Below are 21708 nucleotides of genomic sequence, written 5' to 3'. Positions count from 1 at the left end.
ATGCCTCAGTAAGTAAACATCTTTAAAATTGTGTTCATAAATCTTTCAAAAGATGGAGACAAAAAAGAGAGTACACTTAAGGCTTCTCTGACAAAAATAAGGCTAAGAGATAAATGCTAGGAGCCAAAAAAAACAACATATGTCCTTGATTTTAAGAGAAGCTATTCATGAAAATTACATGAGAAATAAAACTAGGGATTTTATATAAATATCTACATAATTCACATTCATTTTAGCAATTAAAAAACAAGATAAATAACTTCATATATTGAATTAATCTTTTTAAACAAACATTTGGCAGAAGCATTAATGGGTTTCTTAAGTTACTGTATTGTCAATTAGGCATTGTAAATATATTTTTAGTTTTCTACTTTAATCAAACATATGGGCCTCTTCATTTTCATTTATCTTTTTTGCGATCCTGAGGAAAATGTATTTTCAATTATTTGGAAAATGGAAACTATCCATTGAGACCAAGATGGTATTTACAGGGTGAATCTGTACGTGTTGAATGCCTTCCTGGCTACAGTCTTGAGGATGAGCAGAATACAATGACATGTACAGAGAATAACTGGTCCCCTCCTTCCAGATGCATTAAAGTCAGTAAGTACAGGTGTCTAAGAACCGAGTATGTTGATGATTTCCCAAGACTTGTGTATCTTAACTGCAGCAAAAAGTTTCAATTAACTTCTGTTTTGCCAATGGATCTATTTGGTTTTACTCTTTTCAAGTGTGTATGAGTCGACAGAGCAATCTCTTGATAAGTACATAGCAAAATTAATGTGCTATTGATAGACAGAGTCAAGAAGACAGTAAAAGATCCACGGACAAAACTTGTAAAAAGAGAGTGATATCAGCAAGAAGGACGTAAAGGAGTTTCTACCATCTTCTCCACAAAAGGCACTGTTTTTGACAATTACCTGTGAAGAAGAGTATCTTTGTGGGAATCTGGAACTCTAGCAAAGAAGTTTCAGCACATTGTTACAACAAACTGGTTCCAGATTGGCTGCACTGGAGGGGATGACAGTAACAGTTTCACTTAACTTGTATCACCCCATTCCTCCCCTAAAGAGGCACAGCCAAGAGGATGCACTCAGTCCATGGTTTCCCAGTGGGGAAAAGAAAAAAAATGTGTGTGTGTCCAGCTTCCTAGGCTGTGCTTGACATTTAGAAAAAAGCCCCCTTCTTTCTCACCACATCCACAACAGCCCACAATAGAGAGATCAGCAGTAGCACAAAGCGGTGAGCGAAACTTGGAACAGAGCATCCAGGCCTCCGAATTCATAAAGGGACAGAACTCCTACCAACCTCGGGCAACCTTCCTTTACTAGGAAGCCTGTCCAATAGCCATGGGGGAGCTGTGCTACAGATCCTGCTCACACACAGGCACCCCGATTCTCTGCACACCTCGCCCCAACCCACACCATGGGCAGGCCGCTGTGCACATGTCAAAATGTTGTCTTTACAGATGGCTAGTGAGTACAAGAAAGCTAACTTGACTCAGGAATGGGAACAAAACACAGGCTTCAGCATTCAGCATGGTTTCAGGACAAGCGAACAGGAAAGTGTCAGCTGCCAGACTGACTCTGCAAGAGTGAGAAAAGGCAGCAATTTAAGAATTCCCTTCCTAGTGAGAGTAACACATGATGAACAGGTATATCCATAAACAGGGTCCCAGAAAAAGTCTTTGAATCCTTAACAGTTTTCACAGAGGTATTTCTCTGACAATGTTGGTCAGTAAAAACTAGAGGAAGTGACTACTTCAAACACAAGGAAACTAATTAAAAACTTAAAGAAAAAACATGAAGTGTTAAGGAAATATGTCCCCCAAAGAAACAATAGTTTTACATTTGATCCCAAGTGATGGAGGTCTAACACACACTATGTTATCTGGTTAGTCTAGTTTATTTTGGCTTTTTTTCTTAAAACATTTATTATTTATTTATACAAGAGCTGGGGTACAGGACAGAGTCGCGGGAGGGTGATTCACCAGAAACAGAGTGGGGAGCAGAACAGGTAGATGGACCGAAAGCACTGCTGAAGGGAGCAGCGGGCCAGATAGGACAGGTCTGCCACGCCACGTGGGATTCTCCCTGGCCGGCCGGGAATTGAACCGGCGCTGAGGAGGCTGCAGACAGCTTCGCAGCACTGCGCTCAACCCGCTGCACCACTAGGGAGGCCCTGGTTAGTCTACTTTTGAATCTGTATAGTTCATGTTGTTACATACCAATTGTAATTATTTTTACTACTGAGTTTTGTTCCATTGTATTGTGTACCACACTTGGTTAGTACATTCACTCATTGAAAACATTTGGGTAGTTTCCAATTTGGGGCATTTGTGAATGTTACTGCTAAAAAATATTCACATATAGGTTTTTGTATGAACACCAATTCATTTTTTCTTCTTTTTTTTTAAAGATTTTTAAATTTATTTTTGTGTAGAAGAACAGCAGTGTAGACCAGAGGTGCCGGGGTATTAGAGGATTCACCAGAGAGACAGAGTGGGAAGCAGGATGGGTGTATTTACTGAAATACACTGCTAAGGGGAGCAAAGGGCAGGACAGAAGTCAGCTGTTCCATATGTGGGTTAGTTCCCTGGCTGGGGATCAAACTCAGGCCACAGCTGTGATAGCACTGAGACTTAACTTGTAGGCAACCAGGCAAGACCACAAATTCATTTTTCATGGGTAATTATCTAGGTCTGGAATTGCTAGATGGATGCTAAGTATGCATTTAAATTACAAGAAACAGATAAACTTGTCTTGGTTGATCGTCATGTTTCATTCACACATGCCATGTCTAAGTTGTCCTACTATTCCTCAGCCCTGCTAAGACTGGATATAGTCAGTTTTTCGTGTCTTTCATTGCTCAATAGCTAATGCTGTTGAGCATTATTTTCTGGTTACACACATTTTTTTTCAGGACTGGAAATCTTTCACTACTCCTTCACTAAATTGTTTCATTATTACTGTATTTTTGAAACTAATTTATATATTCTGGCTATAGGCTTTCAATTGGGTATATGATTGGCAAATATTTGACTCCAACATAGCTTTACTTTTCATTTTTCTCACTAGTCTTTCACAGAGCAAAAGTGTTTAATTTTGATAGCAGTCACTGTATTGAAATTTTCTCTGAGGAGCCAGGCTTTTGGTGACCATTAAAACCTTTTTGCCTAAACCAATTTCATCCATTCTTCTAGACGTTTATATTTTGCTTTTGTATACATGATCAATTTTGTGTCAATTTTCATATAATGTATGAGGAGTATATCTAGATTCATTACTTTGCCTTTGGATGCCTGTTAATCTTTTTGTGCTCCTGTGTATAATTTCTTAGGAGTGATTCTGAATATTTGAAATTTACTTTGCCCCAAAAAGAAATGAATAACATATCTTGGCTTTGTATCTTGGTAATTCAGCTTATTTTTAAAAACACAAGGACTTGAACAGGAATGACTTCTTAATTTTTATGTTGTAATACTATTTGAACCATTATGAAAATGTTTTTTTGAACATATTCTTACCTTTTCCATATGTTTTATCCCTTTTATAAACATGCTCAAAACGAGATTTAGAAATTTGGAATGGTTTTATTTCTGAACCTGATACTACATATGCCTTACATAAGGAAACACAATATAAGTGTAAACCAGGATATTTAACAGAAGATGGTAAAATGTCAGGATCAATTAAATGTATGAAAAACAGACGGTCAGCTCAACCTAGATGCATTAGTAAGTAATTAATTGTTATTGCTCATCACCGAAATGATACTGTAGAAAGTTTAGTTTAACTTAACTATTTGGGGTGGGGTTGCCTGTATGGCTCTATTTGAAAAGATAAATAAAAATAACTGAAAAAATACATAACATTTTGCCATTTAAGATTAATTATCAGTAGTGTAGAATACCAATCCACTTTTTAGGTCAAGTGTTTTGCACTTTAAAATATCCTATGATTTGAAAACTACTTAGGGGCACTCATGTGTATACAGGTGTAAGTTTAATTATTCTACCTGAGATTTCTGTGCCTACGGTACCTTTTTTCTAGGTAATCCAACTTTTATATGAGAGTCTCTGTTTTTAGGCATAAAATGTAGATTTTTATGTGAACGCATGGGTGCACAATGCATGATCTTAGAATAAAGTAACTTGTATAATGTAGAAGTTTGATATTATAGGGTAGGCCCACATTAGAAAATCCTCTAGAAAATTTTCATAAATTCCTTGTAGTTATGTAGTTACGGAGATGGAGAAATACTTCTAGACAGCACCAAAATATGTTCTGCTTAAAGGTTCTCCTTTTCCACTATCTAGACATTTAAGATTTTTTAAGATCTTGCTCACTTTTATTAACCCCAAAGTCATTCAATGACATTTTAAAAGTGACATTTAATATAGTCACTTAAATGTAGTGGATATTTAAGACACACATTTCTCCTGTTTTCCTTCCATTTCCATTTTTTGACATTTTCTATGCTTTATGATTCTAGTCAAAGAGATATAGGTGATATAGTTGCACCTAGCTCAAAATCATCTCATATTAAATTGTGATTAATTATCCATTATAACACTCTTTTTATGGAACAGAAAATATCTCTATTTACCTAATTAGTATAATTTTGCTTTATTTCTCAACAGCTTTAAGCTAGCTGCCTATAGAAATTATAAAATTGGAGAATATTAAGTATTTTATTAATATTATTGTAGTGCAGCATTTAGTGAACACTGAAACTATGTTTAAACACTTTATTTTTCTTATATCTAGTTATGAGCAATAGAACTCTCTCTATATAACTTTTTACACTTCTGAAGGGAGCAATGGACAAGACAGATCAGGTCTGCCATGCCATGTGGGTATCTCCCCGACCGGCTGGTGATCGAACAGGCACTGCAGAGGCTGCAGACAGGTTCACAGAGCTGCATTCAACCGGCTGAGCCACCGGGGAGGCCCAATAGAACTTTATATTTAATCTTGATAATTACAGAAGAATACAAAGACATTAGGATAATATTTGAGGATATTAAATCCGATTTATGCCTTAAAGTTAATATATTTCAAAGTAAGCAGCTTTATAGAATGTTTAACAATTTACTCAGATTATTGAAAGTTAATCTTTTTGCAATTAATCTATTTTTCGCTGGTCTAGTTGTCACAACTGTTACTAAGTTTGACATCTTCATTCACAAAATGCTATTCTGGTTTAGTAATAATAAGAACAATCTATCTGTGATGGTCTATTTTGTTCTCTCATGGCATAAAGGCAGAACAAAATATAATTGAGAAAAATGTTCATAAAACAAACTTTTCAGAAAATTTAAATGTAGAAACTTTTTTTTTTTACTGTGGGTAAGCATTTGAAGAGTGATTTATCATTGGCATAGCTTATTTTTATATAATCAGTACACTCTTTGATATTAGCATACTCTGTGATAACATCATTTTCTCTTGGGATGGGATTGACTCACTTAGATTGTCCATTAAATAATATTAGAAATGGAATATTCAATTCTATCATGCATTAGAATCATGTGATATGCCAGTATTCGAGCATGCCAGACCCAAAAACGACAGCAGATGGTTTAAACTCAATGACAAGGTGGAATGTGAATGTGACAAGGGATATGAGAACAGAGATGTAGGCACCACTGGCTCCATAATATGTGGTAACAATGGTTGTCCTGGGATCAAATTCGTGCTGCAGTAGCTGTGGATAGCTTCATATTGCTGAACCCCTTGCGCCACCCTGGAGGTCCCAATTAATTTTTTAACATCTGTTTAATAGCTACACTAAGATCCCCTTCATATTACATTGTGGTATGTTTGAATGACTCTTAAACCGATGTCTTCAAAGAGGTAATCTTAACAACTGCAGAAGAAGAAACTTGAACAGAAATAGCCATTGCATTTTAGGATAGCTCTAATTAGATAAACTTGCTTTGCATTTTGACTCATTTTCATTCATATTGAGCTGCATTTTCTGCTCTCTACCCCATTATTTTGGAGACTATGTTCTCACATTAGAAAATGTATGGCCAGGCAGCGAGCAGACCTCTCTTGTCTCGCCAGCTGTTCCCCTCAGCAGTGTGTTTCGTCATTCTGCATGTTCTGTTCCCCGCTCTGTCTCTGGTGGATCCTCTCACCCTCCCATGCATCTGGCTCTTGTATAAATAAAATTAATCTTTAAAAAAAAGAAAAAGGAAAATGTATGACCAAATAAGATAACACCTCAACAAAGCTGGCAGATAGGGATAGCTGAATCTATTAATCTCCAATTAAAAAGTTATTCATTACAATGAGTTTTAAATTTCATGTAAGAAATTTAAAAATAAGTTTAAAAGATATATTACTGAAAATAGCACTGATTTAAAAGAAAATAGTTATTTATTTTAAAAGACAGTACTGAAGACAAGAATTAGATATCACCACAGACCTTTTTTAAAGTTCATAGAGATTAAAAAATGGTCTCCCTTTTTATATCTCAGAAATTTTAAAAATTATCTTCACCTACAGGAGATTCTGGGTACCAACCAAAGTTATAGCACTGAATTAAATCTGATCCACTTAGATAATAATTTTCATGGCAGAAAAATTGAACTACATCTCCTTCTTCATAGGTTTCCTTAATAGGATGAAAATAACCATTTTCTATTAGTCTTAAAGAAGAGCATCTTGGGCCTCCCCAGTGGCACAGCGGTTGAGCGCTGGGTTGCGAAGCTGCCCGCAACCACAGCCGGTTCGATCCCCGGCCACCAGGCGAGGGTTGAACATGGTGCCCAGACCTCTCCTGCCGCCAGCTGCTCCCCTCAGCAGTGTACTTCGTCAGTCTGATTCTTCTGCTCCCCACTCTGACTCTGGTGAATTCTCTCACCCTCCTGCACTTCTGACTTTACCCAGTGCTTGTATAAATAAATAAATAAATCTTAAAAAAAAAGAGCATCTTAACTCTAAAATTGGAAAACAAACAAAGAGGTGTTATTCTTCCTACTAGACCAATATCCATCTACTACTTATTTGCTGTATAAACAATAAAATTGATAGATTTACAATATTTTGTTAAGAACAAGAAAAGTATGTTAATTTGCATAGTAATTAAATAACATTAGTCTTATTTCATTCTGAGCTAAAAGGAATTTGGCTCTTTAACAGCTTTAAATGATGAAAGCCTGCTACCTACGTAATTAAAACCAGAAGCAGGGCCTCCCCGGTGGCGCAGCGGTGGAGCGCTGGGTTGCGAAGCTGCCCGCGGCCTCTGCGGCGCCGGTTCGATCCCCGGCTGCTCCCCGGCCACCGGAGGAGGGTCCCACATGGCGCGCAGACCTCTCCTGCCGCCCACTGCTCCCCTCAGCAGTGTGCTTCAGTCCTTCTGCCTGCTCTGCTCCCCGCTCTGGCTCTGGTGAGTTCTTTTGCCCTCCCGCGCTTCTGACTGTGCCCAGTGCTTGTATAAACAAAACAAACAAATAAATAAATAAACATGCCTCTATAAAAAAAAAAAAAAAAAAAACAGAAGCAAAAAAGAACTATGTAAAATGCAACATAGTTAGAATGACAATTTTATGGGTTTATATATGAAAAGAAGTTTATTGAGTGGGAGTAGGTTGTCTTCCAAGTGAGCACCTACTAAATGGTAGACATAACTACTAATATCCTGTCATTACTTGAGACATTTAAGCTCGTTGTCCTCTTTAATTTGTACAACCAACTCAACACCATATACATATATATCTAAATATATGTATATATGATATTGGTTCATATCATTATATAGTTTTCAGGTGTACAACATTGTAATGTGACATCTGTATATGCTACATTGAAACCCATCAAAAATCTCCACCACCATACAGTTGATCCCCCTTTATTCATTTTCCCCCATCTCCTTCCTTTCTGGTAACCACCATCCTGTTGTCAGAATCAAGAGGTTTGATTTAATGGACCTGGTCTTATTTTAACAACAGTTATCCATTATCTCATGTTCCCAAGTTCATCTTTTCATTTGATCAATAGTGGTAAAGAAATCAATGACCACAAGTGAACTTTACTCTATGGACTTACAATTGAAAATTAGAGTTAAAATGTTACTCCTTTCATGTAGTTTGAGTTAATTATTATGCTTCTGCCCTTTTGGATTATCAATTTCCTATTTACCTCTGGCATGATCAATATTGTAAGTTAACATAGTTTTGTTAAGTTAATACTATTCAAAAATATTTTGAATGAAATATACAGCTTGTGACAAAGAGACTTAGACCGATGTTGTAAATAATTAACTTTTTCTTCAAGATAACTGTTGTGTAATTAATGAGGAACCCCTAGTGCTTTAAAATTGTTAGTCTTTATTAAGCATGCCATTGAAGATGAGGTCAAAAGACTTGGCTTTTATCATCTTGTTAATCATATCAGGAGAACTCAATGCAGAAGGTAAAAATAATTCTCACTCTTATTTATTATCTAAAAAATATAAAGGAAATCCTAAAATTAATTGAATTTGGGTTTTTAATATATGCTTTCAGTTGGGAACATCAATTTTACTAAAAAATATTTCTTATAATTTTAATACTTAGATATTTCCCTTTGGGCAAAACTAGCAAAGTATTCTTCTAGTAACATAAGACAATACACCCTTTGCATATCTAGATTTGGGGGGATAAAAGAACAGTATCTAAATACCTTAAGGGTATGATCATTTAGAAGTTAAATGTTAATCTTCATTGTTTTTTAAATTTTATTTTTATATTCCACATGCAATTGCAACCACCTTATTTTGACCCCATCCCTACTTTCCCCACCAGCCTTGCCCCCTTCCCCCGCCCACCCCCCCCCCCATGTCTCTGGTTCATAGTTGTTTGTTGATTTTGATTTTTTCTTTCTTGTAGCTATTCTTTTTCCTGGTCCCTTATTTAGGTTTTCTAGATTCTTGCTATGAGTGAGACCATCTGGTATTTTTCATTTTCTCTCTAACTTATTTCGCTGAGCATGATCCCTTCCAGCTCCAGCCATATTGCTGCAAATTGCATGTGTTTATCTTTTTTGAATGCTGAGTAATATTCCATGTTGTATATGTATCACATCTTCTTGATCCAGTCATCAATTTTTGGGCATTTGGGTTGTTTCCAAAGCTTAGCTATTGTAAATAATGCTTCTATAAACATAGGGGTGCAGGTGTTCTTTGGAATTAATGCATTAACCTTAATTCCAATTGCTCACTGGAAGCCACTCCTAGCACTACAAGGTTGTGCAATTTTAATTCTGTTTACATAAAGTAAGAACTTAAAGTGGAAAATTTGAAAAATAAGAAGTAACTGTAAATTTTCAGCAAGATTATCAACTGTCAAAAAAAAAATTGATTTTTATCCTAATGCTTTATTCGTTGATTGAAGTCATGAAGTTGTAATAAGTAGGAGGACTATATAATTGACTACGCAAATGAGGACACTTTGGGAGTGAAAGGAGGCTCTATTAATAAATATGTGGCCAACACATTTAAACAGGACTGTCCAGACAAACCAAAACCTGCGGACTCTATAAAAAAAAATATTCATAACCACACAGCCTCGAGTGTGAGTTACTGTGAACATGAGGCAGACAGTTGATGAGTATGGGAGGACAGTGATGAGCATTATTAGTTTATAGGAACAAGAAACCAGTCAGGCTATGAAATGTCCATAGATGTCGGAAACAAAGCAAAATTACTTGGAAAAATAGACACCTTCGGGAATTTGTTCAAAGAAAATATCCTCCAGATTATACTTGACTTTTAGCTGACACTTTACTACAAATTTTCTACTGAAAAAAAAAAGGATAAGCTATAATTAAAGTGATGAAAGTGAGATACATGAATTCACTTTATTTAATGCATCTAATTATACAATAAGGTAATATTTACATAGTTTTTTTGGTTTTCTTTTTCTATCTAAATAGGGGGAAACCACCTGATATAATTATTGTATCTCATGAAGACACTGAAATAATCAACCTAATTTTCTAATTATATGGTTGTAAGTTTGGTCCACAAAAATATTCAGTTGCTTAAAGACAGAGGCTATGATCTCATATGCTTTTGCCCACCCCTACGGGGTGTCTTGGGCAACGGTGAAGTCAATTGTACTTGTCACATCAGAGGATTGGCCTATAAAGGGTGCTACTTTTCCTTTATGTATATATTTACCACTTTATCCCTGATAAAGGGGATTCTGGATTATGTTCCCCTAAACCAAACTGGGATGTGCATTTGATATATTGTTAAATATTTAAACACTTCTGTTAATTATGTCTCACTTACATGTTTTTCATAGATGAAAGATGACCACAGATTTTACTGCCTTATCGCTGTTCAGCTCCATGTTGCTGAATCTAGTTTGTTGTTGTTTAAGGACTGCATAGTGTGCATATGTTTTACTTATCCAATCTTCTAATGATGGCCACATGGTTACCTCTCACTCCCTCCTGGACAGAAATAACTGAAATGAATGCTGTTATATAATCATTTTATTATAGCATGTAAGGCACAGGAGAACTTGAAAAAGCCAGTGGCCAACAATGTTGAAGATGACAGAGGGTTTTATGTGTCCAGTACAACACATAATGAAGAAGCCCATAATAGACACCAGTCACTGCAATATATCAAATACAAGGAATTTGGGGATTTGGAAACTGGGGGTCTTTAGTCAGAGCAGTGCCAACACAGAGTAGATATTAGAAGCCAGTTAGCAATAGACTGAAGAATAACTAACAGATGGGAGACTGGAGATAGCAATTTCACTTGGTCTATGGCATGCCTACTTCAGTTGGCCAGAGACAAGCAATCCTACCAAGAGTCTGGAAGGAAAAAATTCAGAATATTTATAAAAATCTACATGAGAACTTCAGAAGCCAAGAAGCTTAAAGTAGAAAGAATGCTAACATAATATACACTGAACTCATAGGCCCCAAGTGGAGTATCATGAAATATGTGATGACATTGGAGAAATCAAGAGTCCAGGGGACATAAATACATTAGATGAGAGATATGTGAGGATATGAGTGATACAGTGAGAATATGATGTTCAGAGGGAGGGAGGGAGGAGCACAGGGGACTGTGCTGATGGTGCACGGGTGGACTGGTGAAGGAAAGTCTATGGGGGACTACACGTGATGGGGGAGTGGGAAACAAATATTGTTTCAAAATGAAGAATGGTGTAAAAGAAAAGAAAGAAAGAATATGATGTTATGCTTATTTTATTCCCATTTTGTGCTGTGATCGGAAAGAAAAATAATACCCACTCTCTTTGTTTTCATGTACTTGGTTATTTTAATGGGTAGTCATTCCTACATTATCCACACATTTTTTTTTTCAGAAGTAACATGTAATAAGCCTTATATTCCAAATGCTGTCTACAAACCTGTAAAGACCAAATACAGAACTGAAGATGAAATCTCATATGAATGTAAAGATGGCTTTTAGCATGCAACCCGGGGAAATAAAGTAAAATGCACTGTTACAGGTTGGGTACCTGCTCCAAGGTGTAACTGTGGGTTCCATTCATAGCCTGATTTACTTCTTAATTCAATTAAGCACAGAAATGTGGATACAATTAATCAAAATATTTGTCATATTGTATATATAACAAGAAGCTTCTTTGATTTTCAAAGTAACCAATTCTATATAGGATCAAAAATACTTTATAAATGTAAATCTTTTTATTTTTTTGGCTAGTCAATGTTAAATATATGTATATAAATACATAGTTCTCAAACTAATACAATTCTAATATCTGAGCTAAACACTAGGTAATAGTAGTAGCATCTACAATCTAGACACTTGTTATTTACTGCTCTATAACAATTTTTTTCCAAAGCATATTGACTTAAAAACATAAACCATTATCATCTCTGAGCTTGTAAAGGTCGGGAATTTGGGAGTGGCTGAGCAGGCTAGCTCTGAATCAGTCTCAGTCTTGCAGTCAGGATGTTAGATAGACTGCAGTCAGCCCAGCCTAGGGCCTGCTCTGGAGATTACATGACAAAAGAGAAATCATCAGTACTTGCCCACCTGGACTCTCCACAGGTTGCTTAAAGGGCACTGACTCTCCAGACCTAGTGATCTGAGAGTAGGAAGCCTCCATACCTTCTATACCTGCACACACATTGGTGGTTCAGTCATATTTGTTCTTTTTTTTTTTTTTCAAAGATTAATTTTTATTTATTTATGCAAACAAGAACTGAGGTGTAGGTCAGAGGTGCGGGAAGTAACAGGATTCACCAGAGACAGAGTTGGGAGCAGAACAGGCAGATCTACTGAAATACGCTGCTGAGGAGAGCAGCTGGCGAGATAGGAAAGGTCTGCTGTGCCATGTGGGTTAGCTCCCTGGCCAGGGATGGAACTCATGCCACAGTGCCTGATGCTAGATTGATTGCGCTAAGACTTAAGCCCTGTGCCACTAGGGAGGCCCCAGCATATTTGTTCTTTAAAAGTGACTCACTAAGTCCAGACTCACACAGAGGAGGGGAATTAAGCACCATTTTTTTGAAGAATGAGTGCTGAAGAGGTTGTACAATTTCCTAAAACAATCATTTTCAGCAAAATCCATATAATTTGACAGAATATTTGATTTGGGGATATGCTCCCTTTGTCTTTTTTCAAATATTTTCCACCTCTGCAATCATATTCCTTATCTTTATATTTCACAGTTTGTTGTGAATATGCACCACAATTAAAATGGATATTCCATGATGGAAGATGTGATGCTACATATAATAGGTTAATGACTTCAAAGTTAATTCTAGTGTTAAGTCCAAAAGGAGTTTTCAAAGCATAAGTTCCCTCAAAGAGAAAACTGATATCAGCATGAAATAAGACTTCAATGTGCTAACAATTATAAAATAAATATTTATGATTTATTGTTAATTTATGAAAATGGTAGATGAGCCCAGTGGTATTTCCATCTCAGCCAAATTATTCCACAAGGAACTGATGAAGTTCTTGCATTTTAGTTGGGAAATTGACAAGTCAGATGGTTGATCACATAGTTTAGAATAAAAATTAAATAAACTGATGTTGTTCTCAGATGCAGGACAATGTTCTCAGACCAACTCTATTATTCATTTGTGTCACCAAACAGTTTTAGAGTTTAGAGGAAATGCCATACAAACTAAATGATACAGGAGGTGATGATAGTGAATCTTCAGTAGGACAGATTCATCATTCAAATAGAATCTTGAGTTTAAGGCTGAATCTAGCAATATGACATTTAGCAGTGGTAACCATAAGATCCTGGGCTTGCATTTGAGGAACCAATTACACAAGTACTAGAAACAGCTTTAAAATCTAGTAAATATTTTAATCAATTTCGGGATCAGTTTGAGTTAAAACATTGATGGAGCCACATAACTGCTACTGAGACCACAAGCCTAGAGGGAGAATGAGGCTGTTTTAAATCTTGCTAAGCTCAGTGTTATTCTGACCACTTATGAAATGCTGTATTTGCCTCAGGGCTGATCTCACTAGAGGGATAAAGATTTGAATGTACCAAAAGAAAGATAAAAATAGCAGTGATTCATTTTGCAATGATAATACTTTAAATGATGGCCCCTTCCTGCACCTTTTAAAAGAAATCTCAGGGGTCCACTTTATTTTATTCATATCCTATGAATCACCACTGGAAGTGGGTAGCCATACTTGTTCTGAAATCAGACCTCCAGAGTTCAAATTCCTCCTTCACTGTTTCATGCAAATTTTATTGAGTTCTTTAAGAATTGGTTTCTCTAAATCCAAATATTTAAACATGGCCAAGATAAATATTGGTAAAATTGAGGATGAAGAGAAAATAACCTCAATCTCAAAAAAGTGAGGCAAAAAAATTAGAATGTTATTCAAAAGGAATGAGACTAAGTGAACATTTTAATCTCAACACCTGAAGTTTCAAAAAGTGAGGAAAAGTATCAAGAATGAGAGTTATGGACCACTGGCCAAAAATCTATATACAAAAACAGCATCATAAACAAATCTTTGTTAAAGAAAGGCATCAGTATATGCAAGGATTCAAAGTTTATAATCCAGATGAAAAGTAGGTAGAAACTACCTGAAAATTTTCTTGATTCAAACAAAAAAATAGAGAAGTGAATTTAAGGAATGAAGAAGATAGGGAGCACTTTGTGTATATGTGTGGAAACATTTCTAATGCGTTGTATAGTTTCTCATAACATCTTTCATAGAAACACTAACACTACACTGATATTAAAATTGCGGAAGTATAAATAAATCATACCATGAAAAGGCAAATATTTCTGAAAATATATGTAAAGTTGTTCATACAGTACATCACTTAAATATACACTACAAATTATTCAATATATAGCAAATACTCAAAATGATAGGTATTGTACCTCTTTACAAATATTTATGATATTAAAAATACCTCATCTCCAATTAAATTTTTAAGTATTTAGAAATGCCTATGAAAATCTTAACGATATGCTTAATAAGAAATATTTCATGTCCTTTTCTCTGGTTAACTATAGCAAAACTTCCTGCAATAGCTGCTTTGAAGTATGAATAATAGTATTTTTCTCTATGATGTGATCAATGGAAAATATGCTTTTCTGTATTTTAAAATTGTTTTTGATAAATAGAAAAATAATGAATGTTGATCAAGCAAGACCTCACTATCTCCCTATATTGACTTGATCCAGGGGAAAAAAGTCAGGGATCTGATTCTAATGGGAATGGAAATGAAGATAAAACGAGTGCATGTTCTTGGCTCCTTCATCACACATTAACTGCCCATATGGGGGTGGGGTTTATTTCAGGGCTCTCAATTCTATCCCATTGGTCTGTGTGTCTGTTTTTGGTTTAGTACTAGACTGTTTTAATTATTATGGTTTAATAATATATATTGAAATCTGGAAATATGATAACTCCATTCTTTCTTTTTTGTCAGAATTGCTTCTGTTATTCATGGTCTTGGTAATTCCATATGAATTTCAGTAGTGTTTCTTCCAGTTATTTGAACAATGTTATTAATATTTTCATTGGGATTGCACTGAATCTGTATATTGCTTTGGGTAGGATGACCATTTTGACACTATTGATTCTTCAAATCCATGAGCAGGGAATATTTTTCCATTTCTTTGGGTCTTCTATTTCTTTTAACAATGTATAAGAGTTTCTTTGTATAAATCTTTTAGCTCTTGTGTTAGGTTACTCCTAGGTATTTAATTTTTTTTTGTTATGATTGTAAATAGGGTCACTTTCTTAACTTCTCTATCTCATTGTTTGTATATAGGAGGGCAACTGATTTTTGTGTGTTGATTTTATACCCTGCCACTTTGCTAAACTGATTGTTTTTATTAGTTTTATTCTGTGGCATCTTGATGGTTCTCTATGCAATTCAAGACCACAGTGAGATACCATCTTGCACCTGTGAGTAGGACCCACGTTGAAAATATGGAAACAAGTGCTGGTGAGAAAGTATAGAAAAGGGAACTCTCTTGCACTGGTGCTGGGAATGCAGACCGATCCAGCCCTTAGGGAAAGCAGTGTGGGAATGTCTCAAAACATTAAAAATGGATCGGTTACAGCGCCCAGTAATTCCACTTTCAGGTAACTACTGAAAAAAATTCAAACGCACTACTTCAAAAGGAAACATGCACTCGTGTTTATTGCAGCACTATTTACCATAGCCAAATTATGGAAACAAACTAAGTGCCCAAAAACAGATGACTGAATGAAGAAGATATGGTTTATAAATACATATATATATACATGTATATATGTGTACACACAATGGAATATTACTCAGTGATCAAAACAGTTAAACGCATGCCATTTGCGGCAATATGGATAGAACTAGAAGGGATAATGCTTAGTGAAATAAGTTAATACGAGAAAAATAAATACGGATGGTGTCACTAATATGTGGAATAATAGTAACTAAATCAAGGGTCAGGTAAACACAACTTAAAAACTAACTCTTGAAAGCTGACTATAAAACAGAAACATTCATGGGGGGAGCAATGGTGGGGAAGGGCTGGGGGGAAGAGAAGATAGAGGGAAGGGAGCTCAATGGACTATTTTAGTGATTTGGTGGTGGGTGTACTACAGTGGCAATGCCAGATAGGGGTATTCAAGTATCAATTTAATTAAAAGTTAATTAATAAAATAAATATAATGAGTGATAAAATCAGTATCTTCATTTCCCAACCAAGGTGCTTATTTAATCAAACAACACTACTATATATGCTCTTACAGAGATTACATTAAAAAGTTCTGTACATATTTTATATAAGTTTATACATCATAAGACATACACACATAATTTTATCATTACCACCAAGGGCCTCCAATTTCACCTCAATCATTTTGAAAACTTTTGACTTACAGTCCCAATCAATAAGTGTAATTATGCAAATAAGAAAATTCATAGAGAAAACAATTTCTAATTTTTTATCTGGGTAAAACATGATTTATGTTTTTTTTTTCTTATTGCAAGTGAAGCCCTGTAATTTTCCAGAAATTAAACATGGACATCTACATAATGAAGCATATTATAGACCATACTTTCCAGTATCCATAGGACGTTATTACTACTATGGCTGTGATGAAAATTTTGTGACCCCTTCACAACAATTTTGGGGTACAATTACTTGCAAACCAGAAGGATGGGAGCCAGCACTGCCATGCCTCAGTAAGTAAACATCTTTAAAATTGTGTTCATAAATCTTTCAAAAGATGGAGACAAACAAGAGTGTACACTTAAGGCTTCTTTGACAAAAATAAGGCTAAGAGATGAATGCTAGGAGCCAAAAAAAACAACATATGTCCTTGATTTTAAGAGAAGCTATTCATGAAAATTACATGAGAAATAAAACTAGGGATTTTATATAAATATCTACATAATTCACATTCATTTTAGCAATTAAAAAACAAGATAAATAACTTCATATATTGAATTAATCTTTTTAAACAAACATTTGGCAGAAGCATTAATGGGTTTCTTAAGTTACTGTATTGTCAATTAGGCATTGTAAATATATTTTTAGTTTTCTACTTTAATCAAACATATGGGCCTCTTCATTTTCATTTATCTTTTTTGTGATCCTTAGGAAAGTGTATTTTCAATTATTTGGAAAATGGAAACTATCCATTGAGACCAAGATGGTATTTACAGGGTGAATCTGTACATGTTGAATGCCTTCCTGGCTACAGTCTTGAGGATGAGCAGAATACAATGACATGTACAGAGAATAACTGGTCCCCTCCTTCCAGATGCATTAAAGTCAGTAAGTACAGGTGTCTAAGAACCCAGTATGTTGATGATTTCCCAAGACTTGTGTATCTTAACTGCAGCAAAAAGTTTCAATTAACTTCTGTTTTGCCAATGGATCTATTTGGTTTTACTCTTTTCAAGTGTGTATGAGTTGACACAGCAATCTCTTGATAAGTACACAGCAAAATTAATGTGCTATTGACAGACAGAGTCAAGAAGACAGTAAAAGATCCACGGACAAAACTTGTAAAAAGAGAGTGATATCAGCAAGAAGGACGTAAAGGAGTTTCTACCATCTTCTCCACAAAAGGCACTGTTTTTGACAAAAACCTGTGGAGAAGAGTATCTTTGTGGGAATCTGGAACTCTAGCAAAGAAGTTTCAGCACATTGTTACAACAAACTGGTTCCAGATTGGCTGCACTGGAGGGGATGACAGTAACAGTTTCACTTAATTTGTATCACCCCACCTCTCCCCTAAAGAGGCACAGCCAAGAGGATGCACTCAGTCCATGGTTCCTCCAGTGGGGAAAAGAAAAAAAATGTGTGAGTGTCCAGCTTCCTAGGCTGTGTTTGACATTTAGAAAAAGGCCCCCTTCTTTCTCACCACATCCACAACAGCCCACAATAGAGAGATCAGCAGTAGCACAAAGTGGCGAGATAAACTTGGAACAGAACATCCAGGCCTCCGAATTCATACAGGGACAGAACTCCTACCAACCTCGGGCAACCTTCCTTTACTAGGAAGCCTGTCCAATAGCCATGGGGGAGCTGTGCTACAGATCCTGCTCACACACAGGCACCCCGATTCTCTGCACACCTCGCCCCAACCCACACCATGGGCAGGCCGCTGTGCACATGTCAAAATGTTGTCTTTACAGATGGCTAGTGAGTACAAGAAAGCTAACTTGACTCAGGAATGGGAACAAAACACAGGCTTCAGCAATCAGCATGGTTTCAGGACAAGCGAACAGGAAAGTGTCAGCTGCCAGACTGACTCTGCAAGAGTGACAAAAGGCAGGCAATTTAAGAATTCCCTTCCTAATGAGAGTAACACATGATGAACAGGTATATCCATAAACAGGGTCCCAGAAAAAGTCTTTGAATCCTTAACAGTTTTCACAAAGGTATTTCTCTGCCAATGTTGGTCAGTAAAGACTAGAGGAAGTGACTACTTCAAACACAAGGAAACTAATTAAAAACTTAAAGAAAAAACATGAAGTGTTAAGGAAATATGTCCCCCAAAGAAACAATAGTTTTACATTTGATCCCAAATGATGGAGGTCTAACACACACTATGTTATCTGGTTAGTCTAGTTTATTTTGGCTTTTTTTCTTAAAACATTTATTATTTATTTATACAAGAGCTGGGGTACAGGACAGAGTCGCGGGAGGGTGATTCACCAGAAACAGAGTGGGGAGCAGAACAGGTAGATGGACCGAAAGCACTGCTGAAGGGAGCAGCGGGCCAGATAGGACAGGTCTGCCACGCCACGTGGGATTCTCCCTGGCTGGCCGGGAATTGAACCGGCGCTGAGGAGGCTGCAGACAGCTTCGCAGCACTGCGCTCAACCCGCTGCACCACTAGGGAGGCCCTGGTTAGTCTACTTTTGAATCTGTATAGTTCATGTTGTTACATACCAATTGTAATTATTTTTACTACTGAGTTTTGTTCCATTGTATTGTGTACCACACTTGGTTAGTACATTCACTCATTGAAAACATTTGGGTAGTTTCCAATTTGGGGCATTTGTGAATGTTACTGCTAAAAAATATTCACATATAGGTTTTTGTATGAACACCAATTCATTTTTTCTTCTTTTTTTTTAAAGATTTTTAAATTTATTTTTGTGTAGAAGAACAGCAGTGTAGACCAGAGGTGCCGGGGTATTAGAGGATTCACCAGAGAGACAGAATGGGAAGCAGGATGGGTGTTTTTACTGAAATACACTGCTAAGGGGAGCAATGGGCAGGACAGAAGTCAGCTGCTCCATATGTGGGTTAGTTCCCTGGCTGGGGATCAAACTCAGGCCACAGCTGTGATAGCACTGAGACTTAACCTGCAGGCAACCAGGCAGGACCACATTTTCATTTTTCATGGGTAATTAATTATCTCGGTCTGGAATTGCTAGATGGATGCTAAGTATATATTTAATTTACAAGAAACGGATAAACTTGTCCTGATTGATCGTCATGTTTCATTCACACATGCCATGTCTAAGTGCTCCAACTATTCCTCAGCCCTGCTAAGACTGGATATAGACAGTTTCTCGTGTCTTTCATTGCTCGATAGCTAATGCTGTTGAGCATTACTTTCTGGTTACACATATTTTTTTTCAGGACTGGAAATCTTTCACTACTCCTTCACTAAATTGTTTCATTATTACTGTATTTTTGAAACTAATTTATATATTCTGGCTATAGGCTTTCAATTGGGTATATGATTGGCAAATATTTGACTCCAACATAGCTTTACTTTTCATTTTTCTCACTAGTCTTTCACAGAGCAAAAGTGTTTAATTTTGATAGCAGTCACTGTATTAAAATTTTCTCTGAGGAGCCAGGCTTTTGGTGACCATTAAAACCTTTTTGCCTAAACCAATTTCATCCATTCTTCTAGACGTTTATATTTTGCTTTTGTATACATGATCAATTTTGTGTCAATTTTCATATAATGTATGAGGAGTATATCTAGATTCATTACTTTGCCTTTGGATGCCTGATAATCTTTTTGTGTTCCTGTGTATAATTTCTTAGGAGTGATTCTGAATATTTGAAATTTACTTTGCCCCAAAAAGAAATGAATAACATATCTTGGCTTTGTATCTTGGTAATTCACCTTATGTTTTAAAAACACAAGGACTTGAACAGGAATGACTCCTTAATTTTATGTTGTAATACTATTTGAACCATTATGAAAATGTTTTTTGAACATATTCTTACCTTTTCCATATGCTTTATCCCTTTTAGAAACATGCTCAAAACGAGATTTAGAAATTGAGAATGGTTTTATTTCTGAACCTGATACTACATATGCCTTACATAAGGCATTACACTTACAATATAAGTGTAAACCAGGATATTTAACAGAAGATGGTAAAATGTCAGGATCAATTAAATGTACGAAAAACGGATGGTCAGCTCAACCTAGATGCATTAGTAAGTAATTAATTGTTATTGCTCATCACCGAAATGATACTGTAGTAAGTTTAGTTTAACTTAACTATTTGGCATCAATCAACAAATCTCTAATTTGTACCCACAAGGATAAAACCTGTCTCGGAACCTGAGATGGTCCATGAAGGGCATAAAACTCTTTCACTTCTTTTCCTACTTTCTTCCAAGTTTCCAGTGACAAACTACCTTCTTCTGGAAACCACGGGCATACCCGTAATATAAATTTATAAAGTTACAGTAGAGCTTTCTTATTTTCTTTAATACCTCGTGTTTTAATCATATTTTTTAATATAGATAGAAAAAGATTTTTGCTTTTGGTCTCATGGTGCTTTTGTTCACTCAAGCAAAGATTTCTTTCAACTGTGCTGTCCGGCCCGTGTCCCTCGCGGGAACTTGCGGAGGCGTCTTAGCTAAGGTCTGTCCGTATAAGTCCCGGACCAGGCTACTCCGAAGAGCAGATGACCGTTATGCCATATGACGTTCCTCCACGGGAATCGCGGGTGCAGCCCACACAGACTCCATAGCCACGAGGCCGTGGAGCCGTAATCATACGCTCTCACACACACAGCACCACGAGCATTCACTCTTAGAAAAACTTCTCACTATTTCAAACTGATCATCCTTTATCAGCGAGCTCCGGACGCTCCAGTGAGGATCCTATCCCTGACTGTTTAAAAGAGGGTATTTTAAGGGAATCACATTCACACTCACACACAAGAAGGGAGATAGCTTACCCAACACGATCTCTTCGTTACTCACCTCTTCTTTGGGTGGAAGACACAATGAAATGAAATGTCGGGGCCCCACGTTGGGCGCCACCTGCCGCGAACCAGCACAGCAGTAAACGATGAGGCCACCTTAGGGTTGAGAGAAGAGTATAGGGTGGTCAGGGTGTTGGCGAAAGAAATGACACACAGACACACTTCAAGAGTGAAAATCTGAGTGTAATTTTCTTTAAGTTTGTGACTAGTATATATATGTTTTCTAAAAGCACAGGAATGAATATCAAAGAAATTAGCTTGCTTGCTGGCTCAGTCTATCACTATCAGGGAGGTGATCTACATAACAAGCAATGACCATTATAGAAGAAAGGAGGAAGTTTAGAAAGACAGATAAGGGATTAAAGTTTGTAGTTCTAGGAAGAGGGATAAGATTTTTAGCATTCTTGTAGTGGTTCTTCATGGTTGTTATCATTTGATAAGCTTCTGCCTTTTCAGGGAACTTCCTCTGCACTTCTGCTTCAGGCTGTTCTCCCACCACACGCTGGTTGCCCAGCCGGATCTAG

At 36.5% G+C, this 21708-nt stretch overlaps 2 protein-coding genes across 2 annotated transcripts in view; one reads left to right on the top strand and one right to left on the bottom strand.

Moving 5' to 3' along the window:
• Positions 1 to 4119, bottom strand: part of LOC311178820 (coagulation factor XIII B chain-like) — a gene marked incomplete at both ends in the record, with an annotated part of 52427 nt that extends 48308 nt beyond the window's left edge. The window contains 1 exon segment of the mRNA XM_084245551.1: positions 4042 to 4119. Within this exon segment, the coding sequence (XP_084101677.1) occupies positions 4042 to 4119 (78 nt within the window).
• A 1419-nt stretch (positions 4120 to 5538) lies between these two features.
• LOC311178819 (complement factor H-like) overlaps positions 5539 to 21708 on the top strand; it is a gene marked incomplete at both ends in the record, with an annotated part of 48591 nt that continues 32421 nt past the window's right edge. Inside the window, 6 exons of the mRNA XM_084245550.1 lie at positions 5539 to 5668; positions 10500 to 10661; positions 16472 to 16666; positions 17085 to 17261; positions 17868 to 18296; positions 20217 to 20342. Coding sequence (XP_084101676.1) covers positions 5539 to 5668; positions 10500 to 10661; positions 16472 to 16666; positions 17085 to 17261; positions 17868 to 18296; positions 20217 to 20342 — 1219 coding nt within the window. The remainder of the gene's footprint in view (positions 5669 to 10499; positions 10662 to 16471; positions 16667 to 17084; positions 17262 to 17867; positions 18297 to 20216; positions 20343 to 21708) is intronic.

The sequence above is a fragment of the Talpa europaea genome, assembly GCF_964194135.1.
Source record: "Talpa europaea genome assembly, chromosome: 10".
NCBI lineage: Eukaryota > Metazoa > Chordata > Mammalia > Eulipotyphla > Talpidae > Talpa > Talpa europaea.
The sequence above is the reverse complement of the archived record's forward strand: the minus strand, read 5'-3'. Positions and strand labels throughout refer to the sequence as shown.